The sequence below is a fragment of the Macrotis lagotis genome, chromosome 7 (genome assembly GCF_037893015.1).
Source record: "Macrotis lagotis isolate mMagLag1 chromosome 7, bilby.v1.9.chrom.fasta, whole genome shotgun sequence".
In the NCBI taxonomy this organism is placed as follows: Eukaryota; Metazoa; Chordata; class Mammalia; order Peramelemorphia; family Peramelidae; genus Macrotis; species Macrotis lagotis.
The window spans coordinates 30,241,839-30,263,023 of NC_133664.1; the positions used below are offsets into that span (position 1 = coordinate 30,241,839).

Consider the following 21,185-nt stretch of genomic DNA (forward strand, 5'->3'; position numbering starts at 1 on the left):
ATAATGATGATGATGATGGTGGCACTATCAGGAACTGGTATTCATTCATCCAGCATGTGAACCTTTGCTCATTTGTTCAACAAGTGCTTAGTGGGTGCTAGGGGAGCTGGGCTCATGGTGCGCAGCTCTGGGTCAGGAGTTGGGAGATGCTTCACGAGCTATGTGACCCTGGACAAGTCACTTCAACCAGCTTGCCTCAGCTTCCTCATCTATGAAAGGAGCTGCAGAAGGAAGTGGCTAAAACTTCCGAAGGACCTCGGCCAAGAAAACCCTAAATGGGGTCACAAAGTCAGATGTGACTGAAGAATGATGTGCCAGCCACAGTGGCTGCAAAAATGGACTTGCCCTTTAGGGGCTTACATTCCTCAGAGTGATGCAACTGAGGAACAGTTTAAGGTGAGGAAAATGTTCAAATTCATACTGAAGTTTTCCCCTACATCATGAAAGTAAATCTTAAACCCTTTAAATGGAAAGCAGAAAACTGCTTTCTCCAAGAAAAATGTGTGGGAGTTTTCATGACAAGTTCAGATAAGAAGACTATTTCAATGACCTCCTTTCTCCAAACAATAAATTTTAGCGATCTCAATACAGAGAGAACAGTAGATGTTATGAGAGGAAATTTGTAGCAACAGCTGATCTCTATCGGGATTTATATTAATTATGGTGCAATAAAAGCAACCACCGGTTGCCAAGGAGGCTGGGCAGGGCCACGACTAGTGGGTGAGGTCACTGGAGATACCCTTGCATCGAGATCACCAGGAGATGGATCACTGGATGCTAACATTATAGTCTGGAGCTCGAGGGAGCTGACGGAGGGCAGAAAGAAACAGGAGCAAGTGCCAGCTCTGAGACTACATGGTGACCAGCCTGCCTTCTGCCTTCCTCAACTCTCGGGGACTCTCACGGACCCACCTGCTACCTTGCTCCTGTCTGCTCCAAGAGCAACTTGCAGCAACCCAGAAGGCAAGACCAGAGGATGAGAACACCCCCCCCCCCCCACCCCCGCGAAGTGCTCCATTATCTGCAAGGCTGACTATTCGTACTGGGTCACGCTTTAATGAATGAATGAAATTTCTGTTTGGGTTGTGATAATGGTAATTGGGAATCACCACTTTCCAACAGAGGATGCCCAGGAGTGCAAGCAATAATCACTCATTATAAAACAAACAAATAAATAAAAACAACTTGTCTTCAGAAAACCAAAGGCTTCATTTAAAAAAAAATTGATGTTGGTGGAAGCCTCACAGACTTTCTGGAATGCATATACAAATAGTTCCTAATCTCTGCTAACACAGCCCCCTTTGAAGGTACTCCAACATCATTGATTAGTAGGGCACCACATTTAGGAATAAATGAAATCATCATAGGAGGGTGTTCTCTCACCAAAGGATGCAGCCCAGATGAAAGTAAATGGTACAAAATTCTCAGTTCTCACTCTAAGACTCACATTTCAAAATGCACCAGCAATCTCCATCCTGAGGGTTCTCCTAGCTTAAGGACAGTCCCCAATCTAAGCAGGTTGCTTCCATTCTGCTGCTTGAGGAGGGTCCACTCTTTGCTCTGTCCTGGAATCGCCCATCTTTCGTTCTCTTTGGCCTTGTTTTGGGAGTCTCATTGATCCGGGTTTAAATTCTGCTGCCAGGGTATGACCTTGACAAGTAACTTCAAGTGTCAATGTAGATGGCAACTCTCTCTACACTTTAAATGTCTGCATGGGTGGAATGAATTTATCCATGAGTACCACCCTATACCAAGGAAATTATAGGACTCGACTCAAAACACACCATCTATTTGGACCTCACAAATTCAGAATTCATCCTAAATCTGACAATAAACTCTATCAAAATGGATTGGGCTAGTTCATTTTGCTGAATAAATGAATAGGATCAACAAGGCTGGCAAGACAATGTTTAGTTTGCTTCAAAAAACATTTTCTAACATGAACATTTGCACATAAGCAAAGTGATAGAAATTACTGCTGTGTACTTTGAAGCAGACTCAAGTGGTCTTCTACTCAGAACTGCTTGGTTCTTGTGTCATAGTGTATACTTGGAAGTAATGAAATTTTTTTTTCTTATGAATATTTTATTATTCACACTTCTGATTGAATTACACTGACTTTCATAACAATTATTACAAATGAGTGGGATTTTTCCTATAATTTTTGAGTTTCCAAGGAAGAATCCCTGAGATGTGTATATGTCCAAGAAACTAGCTTTAATGAAGAAAAAAATTTAAAGAAAAATCACTAATTTAGGGGAAATGTTTGGTGATAACAGCTGATGGCTACTGGATTCATCATCTAACCAGGAGGGCTGGGAGTTTTCTGGGCCAAAGTTCAGTGCTATTCTCTAGGCCAGGGGGAGGAAAGAGAGATGGGAAATGTGGTGGCCAAGAGGCCAAATGAACCCTGGCACTGTTCACACACATAATGGGAGTAATTCCTCAAACAGTCTTTCCTTCTTTTTCAGATGAGCAAAAAAGGAACTTTCAAGTTCTATCTTGAGTTTTGGTTAATATGGGGAAATAGCTCTTCTATCACCATTGGAAGATAAAATCTACAAAGAATTTTCATACTTCAAATGTGAAAAAAAGTCTAGAAGCAAAAGAAAAACCCAGAGTGAACAGATCGCTGCAGTGTTATTTTAATAAAAAGGGGTGGTGGTGGTATTCAGGAGGGTGGCATAAAATGTTTGAAGTGGGTTATTTTAGAAGTGGTATTGTGGAGAAAGGATCAGCTGGAGTCAGGAAGACCTGCTCTCACTATCTGCCTCTGAGACATACCAGTTATGTGACAGAGCACCAACCAGTCCTAGAATCATGAGGACCTGAGTTCAAATGTGCCCACAGACACTTGACTCTTAACTAGCGGTGTGACCTTGGGCAAGTCATTTAACCCTGACTGTCTTGCATTCAGGGCCATCTCCAATCATCCTGTTCATATCTGGCCACTGGACCAAGATGGCTCCAGAGGAGAAAGTGAGGCTCGGGACCTAGCACAGGCCCCTACTCCAATTCATATGCTTGCCATGGCATCACCTCCCTGATGGCATGATCCTCTTTGCGAGCAGGAGACAAACATCATCATCAGTTGTGTGACCATGGGAAAGTTGCTCAATCTCAGGATGAAGAAGGACATACTACAGATGAGTTGAAGATCTACTTCAGGGGAGATTTTCCATACCACGAATTCCCCAGATGGATGACATTACCCTCATGTGGACCAAAAACAAGCCCCCAAAGGGAAGGAGAGGTATCATACTTGATCAAGTGCCAAGATCCAGAGTTCAAAAGGGTGTTGAAATGTTGTTCAAGAAGAGAGCATCTCTTTGCAGTTTCTAAGTTCTGGGTTCTGAAAATAGTCTTACTAACTGCAGTAAAGGAAAAAGTCCTAAGCCTTTTTTGCCTTGGTAAAGATAGTTGGAGAAAGTCTCATACTGACAGTCATGGTGAATGAGGACACTGCCACAGACAACAGGAATGGCAAAGGATTCCTTTTGCAAAAACAGAACAAAACAAAAAAAGCCCCCCATAAAACCAAACTAAAAAAAAAAAGTTGTTATGCAAAACTTCCCATTTAATGACTAAATACAAATGACTCCTGTTAAAACGTGGCCACAAATTAAAACTGTGAACAGTTCAATTGGGAACTGACTAAAAGTCATCATCCTCTGATGGATATTCAAAGAATGGCACAGGAAGGTGTAGGAACAAGTGCTCTGTGTAGAAGTTTGATTTTCCATTTTCCAAGAATTGACAAAATAGCAAAACAATTCATCTAACATCAATAAAGCGCTGAACTTAAAATAATCGTCAGATGGGTTAAATAATTCAGGACAATTGCTTTTCACTCGTTTAATAAGATCTTCACAGAATAGGCCTTTTCTTGTAAATCTCTTTAATTCACTTTACTAAAGAGTCCTTTCACTCTTAAAATATCACCTGATTTATGTTCTTTTTGCATGCTTAGCTCTATAACCCATGAATTCTTATTTCTCACCATACTCCCTAATCTAATATAGACTTCTGATTTCTGTGTAGCTTTTCTAGAACGGCCAGCATATTTTTAGTCTCATTTATGTGATTCTGTGGGAGTCCCCAGATTCCAAATTTCTGCACTGGAGACCAGACTAACTCATTATTAGTCAGACATCTACTTTTCCTCTCTCTAAATCCAGAGTAGGTAGATTAATTAATACCAGTTTTTCAAGGTTTATTTATCCATAGGGGGCTCACCACAAACTATATATAACCACTGCCATTTCTCCCCATATGCATAAGGTGACAGTACTGTCAGATGACTGTAAATTACAGCCTACATCTAGATCACTATTTGGAAATACTGATATTAATGACTATTTGGATTCAATATGAATCCAAAACAGGAGATTCCTTCAAATTAATTAAAACTGTCTAACAGCCATAGTGGTTATTATATAGTGGTTATAAAGAATGTTCCTTTAAAAAATCTTATTCATAGGTAGAAAAATTAAAAAGCCTTTATTTGAAAGATAAGTTGAACCTAGGAAGCAATTATTCAATCAACAAGCAGGCCTATAGGTGGTGCTTGGAGCACAAAAGCCAAGCACAAATTTGATCTTACTAGCTGGGTGACCCTCAGCAAGTCCCTCAACCCCTGCCTCAGTTGCCCCAACTGTAAAATGGGAATTATAACAATATTTATCCTGCAACTGTTGGGGAGGATTCAGGAAGAAGAGAAAATTTGCCTAGCCACAATAAAGGCACAATAAAGTTGAAATGGTTATTCTTCTCCTCACAATATCTCTTGGATAGCAACCCAATATCTCCAGTCCCAGCCCCTTCAGTCCATTGGGGCAGGCCCTTACCCATCACCTCATGCTTGGAAGAGGCTTCTAATGTCTCCTTGCTTCAAGTCTCACCTTACTTCAATTTATCCTTTACCCCTTGACAAGAGGATTTTTCTAAAATGTCGGGGTGCCCATGTCCCTGGCTCCCTATTATCACCAGGATCAGATCTCTAAATATGATGGAGGTGGTTGGAGGAACACACAGGATCTTCTGCACCCTGCCCACATGAGCAAGGCCAAGGGTCTACATGGGCATGACAGTGTGTGACGGGAACATCTGCAAGATGTACTGACATTCGGTTACTGCTTCCAGTTCTTTAATCCCATGGTAAAAAAGATCTCTGACAAATTGGCTATGGAGCTGAAATTGAGGCAACAAGAAGCATTAGCTTTCCTCGGTGACTGCCTCAGTCGGGTTCTTTCTGGCCATGCTGACACTTGGAGAAGGGGAACAAACTGTCAGGGCCTTGCTCCCCCTCCGTCCTGGGTCCTATATGAAGACAACACTGGACAGCCTTGTTCTTGCTTCTTTTCCTGGGTTTTGGGGAAGGAGACTAAAGATGATGACATCCTCCCGAGTTTCAAAAATGCAAAGGGAGAATCAGACAACCGAGTCTGAGAGACTGAGTCCATGGAGGGGCTTTGTGGGAAAACAGCAAAAGGCAAGTGACCCTGCTTGACCTGACCTGGTGGAAGCAGGGATCCAGACTCATCTGCCCAATGAAAGCCCTGTTCTGGAGAGTGCCCTGGGTTAGGTGAATGCTATATAGATAGAAAATGTATTAAGTTTCTGCAATAGTGGAAGGAGCCACAACCCTTCAGAGTGCAACCTGAACCTGATTAAAATGTAATTGGGAAATACTAATAAAATAAATTCATTCACAAGGAAAAAAATATATGGTTGGTGTTTCTAGTTCAACATGTGGTCCACAGGGATATTTCTCTATTATTTAATGACCACTGTTTCTATTTCAGTTCGACACCACTGGTGCAGGAGAGTGGGATCCTTTGTGATAGGAAGAAAGATGTGCTCCTTTGTTGTATTTTTGCACTAAATCTGTCTAGTAAAAGCTAAATGATGATGAGTACCAGTCACTGTTATACAGTGGGATATATATGCAGGGATGGGGTGCAAGTTGGTGGCACTAGAGACCTCTCCCCACCTCCCAGAACTTTCAGGAGATAGTGCAACCTGCCTCCCCCTGGAAGAGGGATGGAGGCTTGGGCCAACCCAATTCCTCTGTCCACCATTCAAAACTCTTGACAACTTGCCCCCCCCCCCAGCCCCTTCCCCTTCTCATACAGTGTCCACCAATGTCCAGCTCCCAGAGCCTTATGCTGATGTTACTTCTTGCTGGACCCCCTGGGTATCCAGAGGCCACATTTCCTGGTTCTTCTGTCCCTCAGATTCTTATATATTGTGAGTTCCATTACAATGTAGACTCCTTGAAGGCAAAGCCTGCATTTGGCACCTTCCTCAGGACACAGGTGATAGCCACATCCAGATGGACAGAGCTGGGCCTTTCTGCCCCGAGGCCAGCTTGGTCCTCACCAGGATGCACTGTCATTTGGGAATCTCTTCTTTAGAAGCAAGGATCAGAATGCCCTCAGATCTCCTTCCACTAACTAGTGGAACCTACCCACTTTGTGCAACCTACCCACCTGCACAGAAATCATTCAGTTTTAATGATGGGAGGAAGATAGAGACAGAGAGACATTCTGCATCTTCCCATTCTAATGATCAGCAGCGCCAGTCTCCAATCAAAACTAGCGCCAGTGTTTCATCAAACCAACTAAAGGCATTGATAATAATCCAAGTGGGGGCACCTGAGGTGGCTCCTAGGTAACAAAGGGCATTCCTTCCTTGGAGGGATTGGCAGGTCTTGCCTTCATGGGCAAGGGACAAAGGTTGGTGAGGATGCTTACATATCAAGGAGGAGGGAGCCCTCTCCAGATAGGCATGTGAGGAGCAGAAGTGCCAGGCACCAACAGCCCCTTTCATTGCTCTGTCCACTGGAGAAGAAAGCTTTCGCCAGCAAGACGGCATCTGGGTCCAGGCCCGGGGTAATCACTGGGGAGGACTGAGGGTTAATAAGCTGCCATTCCCCCAGATGTTTATTGTTCTAATAAGGATCTGCATAAATCTGAAACCAAAGGCAGTGGATGTGAGTTGTTTGTTTTTTAATGTGGAAGATAATGGGAGTAAGAGGAGAACTCATCTACCCTGCTTGACTTTTTCCTTTTTTTTTTTAAATTTTCCTGGTGGGGGATATTTGACCATTACATTCCCATTCTCCCCCCTCCCCTTTTCTGTCTTTCCAAGGAACCGAGAACAAAGAATTCAAGGTGACTTATCAATTCCACTCCTCTGCCTTGGAAGTGAGTCATTGGGCAGATGGGTCACTGGAAGGGACTGTGCTGGACATCGCTCCCGGGGGAGAGGGCAAGAAAAGGGTGGCTGGTTGAACTGGGAGGATTCTCCCTCAGAAGGGGAAAGAGGTTGCTAATTGATTCTGTCATGTTCAGAGAAGACTGGAGGGAATCGTTAGACAATTTTAAAAAGTATAAGAATTGCTATGAAGTAAAAAAAGAGGTGACATTCTGAAAAGGGGTATTAATACATTCTGAAATTGGAAGCAGATGCCTCACTCCATCAAAGCCAGATGTTTCAACAAACCCTCATGTACCCCTTTATTTTCAGGGGGAAAAGCAGACCTTTTTTAACTGCCAGAAATGACTCTAAATAAACAAAGTAAATAAAAACAAACAAAAAGACCCAAGCAAGGCATTGAGCTCATCATACTTTCTCTCAGCTGTCAAAGTCCTCCCTACGTCTGATCACAAAAGGGAAAACATAAGGTCTGTTTATTCCCCAAGGTGTGGGCACTAATTCAAAGGAAACTTTTAAAATACAGAAACCAAATTCAGAATCTAAAAAAGCATGGAAAGGCCTAAAAATGTATTCTCAAAAATGGCCTATAAAGCCCATAAAGACAGGAGCCTCAGTGAACATCAGGAGTGGCGTAAATGTCAATAGTTTACTATTAGTTCAAACTGTACCTGACAAGGAAGTCCTTCTGCACCTCCCCGGGCTCTACTCCCCCTCCCAGGGCAGCCTTCCATCAATCTATAAACATTTATTAGGCACCTACTCTGTGTACAGTAAAGCTCTGGAGATCCAAAAAGTGGAAAAGACAATCTCTGACCTCAAGGAATATCATGGTACGGTGGGGGAGACACCATGTAAACAAATCTATGCAGAGCAAGTTCTCTGCAGAATAAATAGGAAGTATTTAGTAGGCTACAATTAAGAGTGTTAGGGTGGATGGGTTATCAGGGAGGTCAGTAGTCAGAACAGAAAAGGGAGAACATTCCAGGCATGGGGGACAGACAGGCAGAGAGAATTCCTAGAGCCAAGAGATGGATTGTCTTGTTTGTGGAACAGTCAGGAAGGCAGTGTCATCCTGGAATAACCCCTCTTGACCAGACCTCTAGATACCCCACCCTGTTGATGGGGAAGGTGGGGGGAAGTGAATTTACTCAGTTTTGGAACTCACTCTGGGCTTGTCGGTCTTGATTTGTGAGTGAGCATAAACTCACCACTACATCTAGTCTTCCCAGACAAGATGATGCTTCACATGCCATCCCACAGTCCCCTCTAGAAATCTTGTCATCAGCCCCGAGTGCAGTTCCTCTTGTTGCTTTCTAGGTCTTGCTTTGGACTCAGTCACAAACTCAATGCTACCATTATTTCTGGAAAGGATCACTTTCTGACCCTATGGACCATCAGTTCATCATCATCATTTTGAGTTCCGTGAAGAAAGGCTTCCTTCCCTAGCCATCCCTGATGTCTATGAGCTATCTCCTCCATTAGTCCATATGATCAACAAGAGAAAATTTCTTACTTTTTAATTTGTCCCTTAGCATTTAGCACCGTGCCTAATGCACAATCAGAATATATGTATTCACATTAAGTCTAAACTTGCTTCTTGACTGGACTCTTTGCAGCTTTCCTCTGCTGTTATCCTTCAAGACCAAGCACAATGAGCTCATTCCTCATTTATTTTCTCACCCTTTCCAGGACTGGAAGGAAACTCCCAGGTTTCCCTTAGAATTCTCTAGGCAAAATGTTCCCCAGTTTCTCCAAGGGACCTTCAAATGACATAACCTCTAAGCTCCTGGTGACCTGCAGGATCTTTTCTAGCACATGTAACCAACTTTTACCTCTATAATCTCACAGGAATTTTAACCCTTGTTAAGGGATATGGACAGATGAAAAATGGCAGCCTCTTTCAACTTCTTGTATTCCTAAAATATGTTCAAACGTTGGTTCTCAGTCAGTTTTTATTGGTTTATTACCTGTATAGAATCAATCAATTAATTGATAAGTATTTTCTTAAGTGCCTATTGTGTGGCAGGCACTAGGAAATCACCCAGAAATCAATTTTACATAATGGAATATACTACTATTTTAAAGAAGGAAAACGAATACTATTTAAAAATCTAGTACAAACATATTGTTTGCTCAACAAAAATATGATTAATCATTCATGTTGAAGGGCAGAACTTCTGAAGTCATAAGATGGGAAAGATGGTAAAAGAGTACCACCATCCTGAGTAAAACATTTGTAACCAGGATTGCAGCTGGAATACTTGGCTCCCATTACCATAATGCTATAACCTCTGGCAAAGACCTAGGAACCTCAGTAAATACCATTTTGATATTTAAATAACTCCTCCTGAGGAATTACATAATCTCTGAGTTAGAAGGCAACTCAGAAGCCGCCAGGTTTAACCAATCCCCTAACAGGAATTCTTTCTAGAATAAACTCAAATAATCCTACAGACTTTGATTTCAGATTTCAAGGGAGAAAAGAACTCACTACTACTTGATTTTGAGATATTGGGAAGTATAAAACCTTCATTTTACAAAGAAGAAATCTAAGACTCCTCCAATCTAAATTTGAGTGGTGGAGCTAACAAAAGGTCAGAGGGAGATATGTTTCCAGCCCAAGACAACCCAGGATGTCAGAAGCAGAGATCTATGAATTGGGGGAGGAGGCTGACCTAGAGCCCAAGTGGACAGTGGGCCTGGGGGGCAGTGACAGAAGCAGCAGCACCTTTGGGGACTCTCCAGCCGGAGATGTGAGGGGTCTGGCAACTGATCAGAAAGTCATTACAGGGGACCCCTGTGCCAGCAGTGGGATGTATTTACTTGTGAGTCAGTTCATGGGCAGAGAGGAGCATTTTTGAAGAAATGGAGGACCTGACAGGACTTCCAGATATAACAATTCTGGCCCCAAGGGAGCAGGGACCCTTGGGGAACAGTACTGCTTCCAGTCCCTTCTTGCGTAAGGCCCAGGATGCAGCCCAAAGGAGCAGGGACCCCACCTTTCTCCACTCCACACAGCACTGGAATTACCTCTGAATACAGCAGTATGAAAACTCTGAAACTTCGAGATGGAATCCCTTTCCCCACCCCCATGCTAGGAACAGAGTCCAACATTAATAAAAAGTTCCAGATGAAGGAATAGGGTGGAAAAATGAACAAACAACAACAACAGCAAAAGGAACCTGAACATGAAAAGCTACTATGGTGAAAGGGAATATGAAGATAGGAACTCAGAAGAAGGTGTTGAGTTTGCTACAAGCAAAACTGTGAATGAGACATGAGGCCAAAAAGAATTCCTAAGAGAACAACAATAAAAAAAAAAGAATTTCAAAATCAATTAATTATGGTAGAAAAAAATTAGATAAAGAAATTAAAGGGAAGAAAATTTTAAAAAGACAACTAACAGTTTGTGAAAGATACTGAAGAAAATAAATACTGAAGAGAATAGCATCTTGAAAACCAGAATTGATCTAATGGAAAAAGAGGTACAAAAATTCACTAATGAAACTATCTTTTTTTTTTTTTTTTAGGTTTTTGCAAGGTAAACGGGTTTAAGTGGCTTGCCCAAGGCCACACAGCTAGGTAATTATTAAGGGTCTGAGGCTGGATTTGAACTCAGGTACTCCTGACTCCAGGGCCGGTGCTTTATCCACTGCGCCACCTAGCCGCCCCGAAACTATCTTCTTAAAAGCAGAGTTGATGAAATGGAAAAAGTAGTATAAAAAAATTATTGGATTACCTGAAAACCATGATCACAGACATAGGCTAGAAATCATATTTCAGGAAATTATTAAGAAAAACTGCTCTGAAATCCTTGAACTAAAAGGTAAAAACAGAAATGGAAAAAATTCATCCATCACCACCTGAAAGAGATGCTGATCTGACAACTCCCAGGAATAGCATATCCAAATTCCAGAGCTTCCAGGTGAAAGAGAAAGTAATTCATGCAGCCAGAAAGAAAGCATTCATGGAGCTATACATAAGACCCAGCAGCTGTCAGAGGACTTTTGGGCAGACAGAGCTAGAATTACAAGAATAACTTATCCATTAAAAGTGAATATAATCTTTCAAAGGAAAAAATGGACAGTTAACAAAATAGAGAACTTTGAAGCATTCCTGACCAGAGCTGAAGAGAAAAATCTGACTTTCAAATACAAACCTCAAGAGAATCATAAAAAAAGGAAACATGAAAAAGAAACCAAAGAGGCTCTCTCAGGTTAAACTGTGGGCCTTTTATATGAGAAGATATACATGTATCTTCTGAGTGTTTTATTGTTATAAGGAAAATCAGAAGGATTCTACATAGAAAGAGGAGGCAGAAAAAATGGATTTTGTTGGGATGCTGTTAAAAAAATGGATAATGATAAAGAAGGAACCCTGAGAGAAGGCAGAAGGGGGAAGGCAGAAAAAGAAAGGGATAATGACCTCACATAGAAGAGGCAAAGAATAAAGAGTTTTTACAGTAGAGGGGGGAAATGGTATGGGTGGGAAACAATTTTTGAACCTTACATCTAAATGAGTTCGAAAAGGGAAACCATATATACATATTCGAATAGTAATAGATATCTATCTTGTCCAATAGAGAAGCAGGAGGGGAAGGAGATGACAGAAAGGTATGTAGAGAGGAAGCAGCGGTTGGAAGCAAAGAGATTTTAGAGGAGGGACAGGATAAAAGGAGAAAGAGAAGGACCAACAGAGAAATAGGATGGAGGGAACTGTGTAATTAGTAATCATAATCGAATGTGAATAGGATGAATTCACCCTTAAAACAAAAGAGGATAACAGAATGGACTGGAAATCACAATCCAACAATATGTTGTTTAAAAGAGGCACACATGAAAACAGAAAAACAAAGAATTAAAATAAGAGGCTAGAGAAGACTCTATTATGCTTCAGCTGATGTAAATGATCTCATTCAAAGGAAAAGCAAAAGTAGATCTAATTAAAAGGGAAAAAATGGGGAACCTACATTTTGCTAAAAGGAACCAAAAGCCAATAAAGTCATATCAATACAAAACATATATGCAACAAATGGTTTAGCATGCAGCTTCTTCAAGGAAAGTTGGAGTTAATAGATGGTAAAAGTGGAGGACCTCAACTTTCTCCTCTCAGATTTAAATCTAACCATGAAATAGATAAGAAAGAAAGGAGATGAAACGAAGTTTAAAAAAATTAGCCATGATCAGTTATACACTGAATCTTTACAAAAACTATGTATTAAGACATAAGAACTTCACAATCAAATACATAAAAGCAGAAATATAAAATGTTCTTTTCAGACCAGAATGAAATAAAATTACATTTAATAAAGGGCTGTGGAAACACAGATTATAAACTAATTTTAAATGAAGTAATCTAATTTTAAAGAATGAGTGAGTAAAAGAACAAATCATAGAAACAATAATTTCATTAAAGAGAGAATGACAGTAATTATACAACTTTCCCAAATCTGTAAAACTCAGTCAAAGCAATACTTAGGGAAAAATTTATATCTCTAAATGTATATATCAATAAAAAAGAGAACGAATAGGTCAATGAACTGGCTGTGCAACTTTAAAAAAAAAAAGAGAATAAATTAAAAATTCCTTCTTGAAGACCAAAATGGAAATCCTGAAAAATCAAAAGGCAAAACTGATAAAACTGAAAGTGAACAGAATAATATCAAAAAAGAAATTAATAAAATTGAAAAACCATTGAACTAATAAATATGGTTTTATGAAAAAAATATAATATACCATTGAGTTAATTTGATTTAATTTGAAAAAAGGATGAATATACCACTAATGAAGATGAAGTCAAAGTAATTTTTAGGAGTTATTTTGCTCAATTATAGCCCAGCAAAACTGACAATCTAAGTGAAATGGATGAATACTTACAAAAATATTAAACTGCTGAGATTAAAAGAAAAGAATACTTAAATAACCTATCTATGAAAAAGAAATGAATCCCCTAAAAAAATTCCCCAGGACCAGAAGAATTCACAAGAGTAACTCTACTAAACATTTTTTAAACAACCAATTAATCCCAAATTTTGGAAATGACGAATTGAAAAAATAAACAAGTCCTACCCATTTCCTTTTATAACACAAATACTGTTTTGATACATAAACCAGAAAGAGCAAAAACAGATAAAAAGCTAGATATGAATTTACTTAATGAATATTGATGCAAAAAATTTAAACAAAATACCAGCAAGGAGATTACAACAATATATCACAAAGATTATACAAGATGATCAGATGGAATTTATATTGGATTGGTTCAATATTAGAAAAACTATCAGCATAACTGACCACGTCAATAACAAAAAAATCAAATGATTCTATTAATAGAAGCAGGAAAAAGTCTTTGACAAAAATAAAACCAACATTCCTATTAAAAAACCAGAAAACACAGGAATAAATGGAGCCTATCTTAAAATAAGCAGTATTTGTTTAAAACTAAGAACAAGTATTATCTGTAATAAATGTGAAGCCTTTCCAACAAGAACAGGAGGGAAGCAAAGATATGCATTATCACCACTATTATTCAATATTGTACTAGAACTGTTTCGTTATAGCAGAGAGATAAGAAAGAGATTGAAAGTATCAGAATAAGCAATGAGGGGAAACCCCCCCCCCCATCACTTTTTTGTAGATTATATGATAGTATACCTAGAGAACTCTAGGGAATCAACTGAAAAACTGGTTGAAACAATTGACAACTTTCAGCAATGTTGCAGGATATAATAAAATCCCACATAAATCAACAGTATTTCTAAATATTACCAACAAAACCCAGCAGAAAGGGAAGGAGAAATTCCATTTAAATAATTTCAGACAATATAAAATATTTGCGGGGCCACCTGCCTAGACAAACCCGGAATTATATGAACACGATTAACAAAACACTTTTCACACAAATTAGGTCAGATTTAAACAACTGGAGAAATATTATCAGTCATAGGTAGGCTGTACTAATACAATAAAAAAGACAATTCTCCTTATTCAATGCCAGGCCAACCAAACTACCAAACAATTGTTTTGTAGAGCTATGAATGCTAGTTATTATCATCATTGTTAGTTACTATTACAGGCATTACTAGCAGTCCATAGAATACAAAACTTCTGAGTGCATCCATCAGAACCAGTTTAAAATATAACTGGAAAATGTTGAATGAAATAAAGAATAATAAAATCAACAAATAAATAATTAAAAGACCACAACAAAGATAATGTGAATTTGTAATTTTCTCTATCAATGGTGGTCTCAGGGATCTGTTTCCATGAGTATGGCAGCCCAGCACTGGTTTCTATCTCTCCCTGTAAACAGCATCAAGATTCAGAACTGGTCACCCAGAGGCCAGAGAGCACTTCAGTCCTCAACAAGTAACCCTATATACCAAACCCACAAGGGATCATCCAGTTTTGCTGATGAAGGGAAAAAACTTGCTATTTCCCAACACCTCCCATTTCATTGCTGAATGACTCAAGTTCTTAAGAGGCTGTGCCACCCAGCAGGACTGTTGGTAAATGGTTAACAACTGGCTCTCCAAAGGGAAAAAAACAAACTGTGCCTGCAACTCAACTGCGAGTTGAGCATTATTAACATTTTCTCTATCAATCTCTTAGTAAAGACAAATAATAAAACAATACATTAAGCCCTCAATTGTAGTATTTGCTTTTTTTTGATGTGTAAAAGCTCCATGATAAATTTAATCATCAGCTCTTGTGAGCTGCTTTAAAACCAGCTTCAGCCCCTCCTGTCAGTGTATTTTGGGATCTCAGAGCTTCCTAAGCAGAGGTGAACAACGGGAAAACAGACCAGCAGCTGTGTCCTTTAATGATAGGAGAAAGTAAAGTTAGGAGAGCTGAGCATAGGTGATCCCGTGGCTGGCCCGGAACCCAAATGGCTTCTGGAACTGTCTCTGGACTTCCTAGGCTGCTGCTCGGCCTCTCCACCCTCTCCCAACCCAGAGAAGCCAGTCGGTGGGGTTTCCCCACAGTTTGTGAGTTTGGGTCAGACGGTTGTTCAGACACTGGGAGAACACCGGAGGGTTCAGTCTCTGTTGCTGTCTGATTGTATCACATTTAATAGCCTCTATTTCTGAAATGAGCATTTTCTCCTAGGTATATAATTAAGACTTAAGCTCTTCAATTTGAATTTTTATTATTATTTGGCTGGAGCAGTTAATGTATTCTTATCATGCAGTCCTTAAATGCACTTTCCCTTCTGGAGGAATTTTTCTTTAATTTAGATAATAAATGCTCTTCCCCAGCTCGCTGCTTGCCTCCTTCTCCCTCTCCTCCCCAACACATGGAGAGTTTAAGGAACTGACCCGACCCAGAAGGGGGCAGAACACATGCCAGGGAGATGTCAAATGATTCAAAGAGTAAAAGGAAGGCAGCGGCTCAGGCTGGCATGCTGGCAGACCCACTGGTCTAGACACAGCTCTTAGAGGCACTTACCAGGGTTGCAATCTGTGAGAAGTGAGCAGATGGAGAGAAGAACCTTAGAAATGGTGAGGGCTGGACTCCAGTTGTCCTTTAGAATGTCCAGACAGATCACTCCTTGGCTGTTAATATTACAGTGATAGATTCTTGTCCGAAATGTAACCTAGAGAAAAAAAAGTGTGATGTTACTGGAAATGAACACACATAACTAGATGAAGCAATTAAACAAACATTTCACGTTACCAAACCTTTGAATTTTTCCTAACAAATAAGACAAAATACGATGCAATAAAACCATTATAGTAGACCTTGTTAAAAAGTTGGAAAGGTTTTTGCAGTTTCCAAGGGGTTCAAATTATTCATTCTCAGTATAATACTTACTAGTCTGATCAGTTTGGAAGAACCAACAGAAAAAAAGTCAAACTCTAGGTCTGATAGAGAAGAAAGGAGTAATAAGTCCCGAGTTCAAAATTAGACCCAGACACTTGTTACCTTTGGCCAAATCCTGTCATTTCCCTGTAGGCTCAGTTTCCTCATCTGTAAAATGTGGAGGAAGAGGATAGACCTGATAAACCATTTAAGGTTTATCACTAGAGGCTCCAGAAGGTAACAATCAAGGAGGCTGAGGATTCAGAGTGCTTTGGGAAGACAGGAAATCAACCTTCAACTCTAAAAATAAATTCAGTGTTCCTAGGATCTTGAGTAAGTAACAATTTCAAGGACTGCCTTCGATGCCATCTTTTCACATCTAATACACTTTGTATACTCTAATCCTCAAAGGACTCACGAATATTAATGATAAACTACTGATGACAATTCTTTTGTTCTTGAAATTGGTAATTTAATAGAAAATATACTTTGAACTTTCAACACAGCCTTTTAGCACAGCACAAAGAGTGTGCTTTTTGAGAAGTTCTAATAGATGAACTTTCCATCTCCCAAACTGCCTATTCTGGGGAAAGCCCTGGGCAGTCTGGACTTTGTTTCCTTCCTGAGGAAAAGTCCACGGACAGGACTTTAATGTCTAACCCTAGTCACAGGCCATAGTTTCCTACGAATTTTCAAAGTTAGGCTTTACAGCTTGACTTCCTAATGACTGATGGGAGTATGGGAAACACACTGGGGACCAATAAATGTGCTCTTCATCAAATGTGACAATAAGAAACAACGTCCAGTTAAAAACAAAAATACCTCCATCACCCAGAGACTGGCTCCAGGCCGAGAAACAGGTGGGAGGGAAAAAAAGCAAAAAGATCCCACAGCAGAACACACCGGAGGGAGTCCCTGAGGAGCAGGTCCTTGGCCTTTCCTTGAAAGCCCCTAGGGTGGACGCCCTGTTTCCACTGGGGGCAGTGCCAGCCTCTCAGGCACATGCTTCTGATCTGCGAGTCGTCCCAGAGCCGCGCTCCCTCTCAGCTCTCCCATCCAACCAGCCTTCAGGTGGGTCAGGGTCCCGTCTCCAAACTCCCTTGACTCCGAGGTTTCTCATTCACCCAATAAGCCCCTTCCTTGTGCACAGTTGTCTGCCTGCGGCTCCCTCATTACAGGGGGAGCTCCTTTTGTGTGCTGCCAGCCCCATGCACAGGCCCTGAGAAGCCCAGAGTCAGGAAGACCTGAGTTCAAATCTGCCCTCAGCCACTTACAAGAGGGTGGCCCTGGTTAAGTCATGTCTCATGTGAAAAACGTGGATAATGACAGTACCACCTGGACACTGCTGTAAGGATCAAATGAAATATTATAAAGTGTTTTGTAAACCTTAAAAGATAAATGCCAGCTATAATTATAACAATTTCTATTATTCTTGGGCTGATCCTCTCAGGTTTACTTTGCTGCCAGGCTCTCCCCTCTTCAACCCATCCTTCACAGAATGGGTCAAGCAATCTTCCTAAATCTTCACCTCTGACCGTGTCTCGCCTTTCCCATCAACTCTGAGGCTCCCTCTTTTCGCTAAAGGAAAACCCTGGCCTGACAAGGAGGCTCTTCCCAGTGTGGGTCTGGTTTCCCTCTCCACGTTCTGACCAGCGGGCCGGCGGGCCAGCTCATCGTGTCATTGCACCTGGCCTCAAGTCGCTTCCTCATCCCCAACTTCCAGACTTTATTCAGCCGCAGCCTTTCCCGGGATGCCTGTTAACAGCGCTTTGTCCCAATGCCTCCTCTGCCAGCCTTTCATCATGCTCTCTTAGTATATACCCCCACCCCCACCCCTGTAGAATGAATGCTCCCTGAGGCCAGGGATCCTCTTTGCCCATTATCACCTGGGACAGAGAAGAAGTTAACTAATTTCTGGTGAAAAAAACTAATAAATATCACCAACACTTTTGAAAAAAATCTCATATTTAGGCTAAATATAGAACAGGTCAACAAATAGTTTTCTACCATAACAACTTGTGCTTTGCCCATTTCTGGGCTGCTCAGTCCCCCTCATCTCATCTCTGCCTTCAGAATGAAATGGGAGCTCGAAGCCCGGGTCTTCGCTAGAGGCTGAAGCAAGGCGCCTCCAGAGGGTAACGATCAATAAGGCCAAGGATTCTGAGCACTCTGGGAAGACATGAAACCAGCTGTGAACCAACATCTGGGCCCTGCCTTCTGGGAATGCCCCTGAGAGGGGACACGGGAACAAGAAAGGAGCTGACTGCAATAAGGAGGGCGACAGACACAGGTTAGCCATGGCAAGAAGGAAGAAACCAAGGTGGGAAGTGAGACGAGGGCGAGGCCTACTACCTGAAGATGTATATTCCAGATGACACACATCTGGGGGGACCACTGCTAAGTGACGGAGGCGCTCAACCTGAAGGTTCTCTCTCCATCGAGTGCCCTTTGGCAAGTCCCTGCTCTGGCACCACAACAAGGGGGGGTGAGAAGCTCTGCTCCCCAACAGGATGCTGGCGCTTCCTCCCTCCACCACTGCCACTGCCCCCGGTGGCCCCATCTGTCCTAAGGTCCCAGACCATGGGCCCCATCCTCAAATCATTCTGCAGATATGCGTGGGCTCCCATGCAGCATCCCCCACTGTGATGTGACATCTTTGAAGTCCGAGATGAATTTAAATTAAATTGTGCTCCTCCAGGTTCATCTTCCTGAATTCAAATCCAGTCTGACACAAGCTGTGTGACCCTGGACAAGTCACTTAATCCTATTTACCACAGTTTTCTCTCCTATAAAATGAACTAGAAAAGGAAATGGCAAATTCCTCCAACATCTTTGCCAAGAAAACCTCAAACAAGGTCATAAGGAGTTAGACACCATTGAAAAACTACTGAACAACAACTACCACTTTTAAACACAAGTCAAAATCGACTTTCATATATTAAAATAAAAAGGGAAGTCCCTGAGAGGGCGACAAATGGTAGTGAGAGTTAATGGAAACTCATGAGATCAGTGGGAAATACACTCCCTTCAGAAAAATTCTTTTCCATAGAGATCTGGCAAGGAAATATTTTGAATCCCTTTGCCATGAATCAGTGTATTATGTAATTCAGGATAGCAAAATTAACAGCTATTCAAAATTTAACATAGACTGAAGCCTGCTATAATTTCAGAATTTACTTAGCTAGTAAATATTTTTTTAAAAAGATGTTTCTTTCACAATTTCAATTTTCACCTGTGCTTTTCTTAAAACTTGTTCAAGATCTTTGCAATTAAAACTCTAATACTTGAGTGAGACTTGTTGGTAGGCTAGAAGAGGCAAAAAACCAAAACCAAAACCTCTAACTTTGGGGGAAAATAGTTGATCCCCTGGGGTTAAAAGAGGCCCATCACCCCAGTGCAAATGGGATGGCTGCTCTCAAGTCTGACACTCCCATGAGGCCGACCTCTGCCTGCTGGCATTGGGCTATGTTGAAAAGCCAGCACTTGGGAGTCAGAAGAGCCCAGGCCTGCCCCCTCTGTGCAGGGGAACCTTAGGCAAGTCTCCGTTTCTCTCGGCAGGTGTCCCCTAAAGGGGCAAGTTCCCTGAGAATATTTGTTCAATGAGACTGCTGGGCCTCCAAGGTCCCTCCTAGCACCGGTATTCTAGAGTTTCTAAAGGGAAGAGGTCAGCCTTCAGAGCAGGTTTTCTCTCTCTCTGGAGATTAGGAATGTTTTCTTAAACTTTCCAAAAAAATATTAAGCTTATACATTTTATTCAGAAAATTTTTACAACCTGGAAATTTTCATCAATTAGAGGTAGCTTTAAAAAGACCTAAATTTTACTCTTGCCTATGATGTGGTAAAGTTGCTTAAACTTGTCTCTGTCCCAGGCAAATCTCTAAGACAGGAATAATATATTGGAACTACTTACCATGTTCTGTGTTACCATCATTGTCATCATTGCCATCCTCATTGTTGTCACTGACATTCATCAAGTGCTTCCTTTGTGCCAGGCCCTGGCCCAAGGACTTTACAAATATCTATCTGAGCCTCACAACGGCCCCAGGAGGAGAGAGTGATGATAATAAACGGATATAGTGCTTACTCGATTTAGAATCATTATCTCTTTGATCCTCACATATTATTTATATATATGTAGAAGAAAGTGAAGCTAAAATGGTTAAGTGACTTGCCCAGGGTCACACAGCTAGTGTCTGCTGCTGGATTTGAACTCAGGTCTTCCTGACTGTCCCAGCAGACACCATTTGGCTGTCCCTAAATTCATATGGGTGTGGATTTAAACACCACACATACAACTTCAGGTCCTAGCTGTCATCTACTAAGAAGATCATTATCATTTCTGCCATTGAAATGGAACTCCTCCCTGAGAGCTCTGCCAAGATGAGACCAAAGATCTGGCCCCCTCCCCTCTCCACCCCCAAAAAGGAAGAAAACATAATCTTTCTCTCCTTCTAGAAGTAGGTCTTTTCCCATCAAAGGTGGCCTGCTTCATGGAGAAGGACCTCCCCACCCCCACCCCCCAAAATCACAGTCACTTAGAAAGCAGAAGGCATAAATACAGGAAGCTCGAAATAAAAGGGTCCAGTCCTCTCAGAGTGCCATCCAAGGACCTCTCACTACAGAAACCCAATAAAGACATTATTAAGCCTATAAATCATGGAATTACAGAAAGGTTTTTTGCCTTGGCAAGAGGGTTGGCCCCGAGATACTTTAAATAGTAAGCTCCTCTAGGGAATCTCAAAGAATCCGATTTATGAAACTTCCACTTACAGCAACTTTGTAGGAACATGTTCAATGAATAAAGAAAGATCCCCATGAATCTCCCTCTTCAATAATTCAACAATTTAGGATTTTATCCTCTGTCTACCAAAAGTGGCCCTAGATCCTCTAGGCGAGGTGGAAGGAATGAGCATCTATGCAGTGCCAACTACACACCAGCGCTGACATGCTAGGTGCTCTAGAAATAGGCTTTCATCAGATCTTCGGCTGCTCTCCAGGGCAGGTGCTGCTCTCTGCTCCAGTTTACAGGGGAGGAAACAAAGGCTGACTACTTGCCTGGGTTCCTACGGTTAGTAGAGTCTGAGGGCGCTGTCTCCTAGGTCATCAGGGGCCCTTTTTTAAGATTAGGTCCCACTGACTCCTTGGCTTTTCATAAATCTTCCT

The 21,185-nt window shown here is 41.3% G+C and overlaps 1 protein-coding gene across 2 annotated transcripts in view; it reads right to left on the reverse strand.

The window, feature by feature from the left end:
- LOC141494479 (ubiquitin-conjugating enzyme E2 E2) overlaps window positions 1-21,185 on the reverse strand; it is a 338,783-nt gene that overhangs the window by 26,356 nt on the left and 291,242 nt on the right. For both annotated transcript variants that reach the window (XM_074195712.1, XM_074195711.1), the window contains exon 5: window positions 15,669-15,816. In XM_074195712.1, coding sequence (XP_074051813.1) covers window positions 15,669-15,816 — 148 coding nt within the window. The remainder of the gene's footprint in view (window positions 1-15,668; window positions 15,817-21,185) is intronic.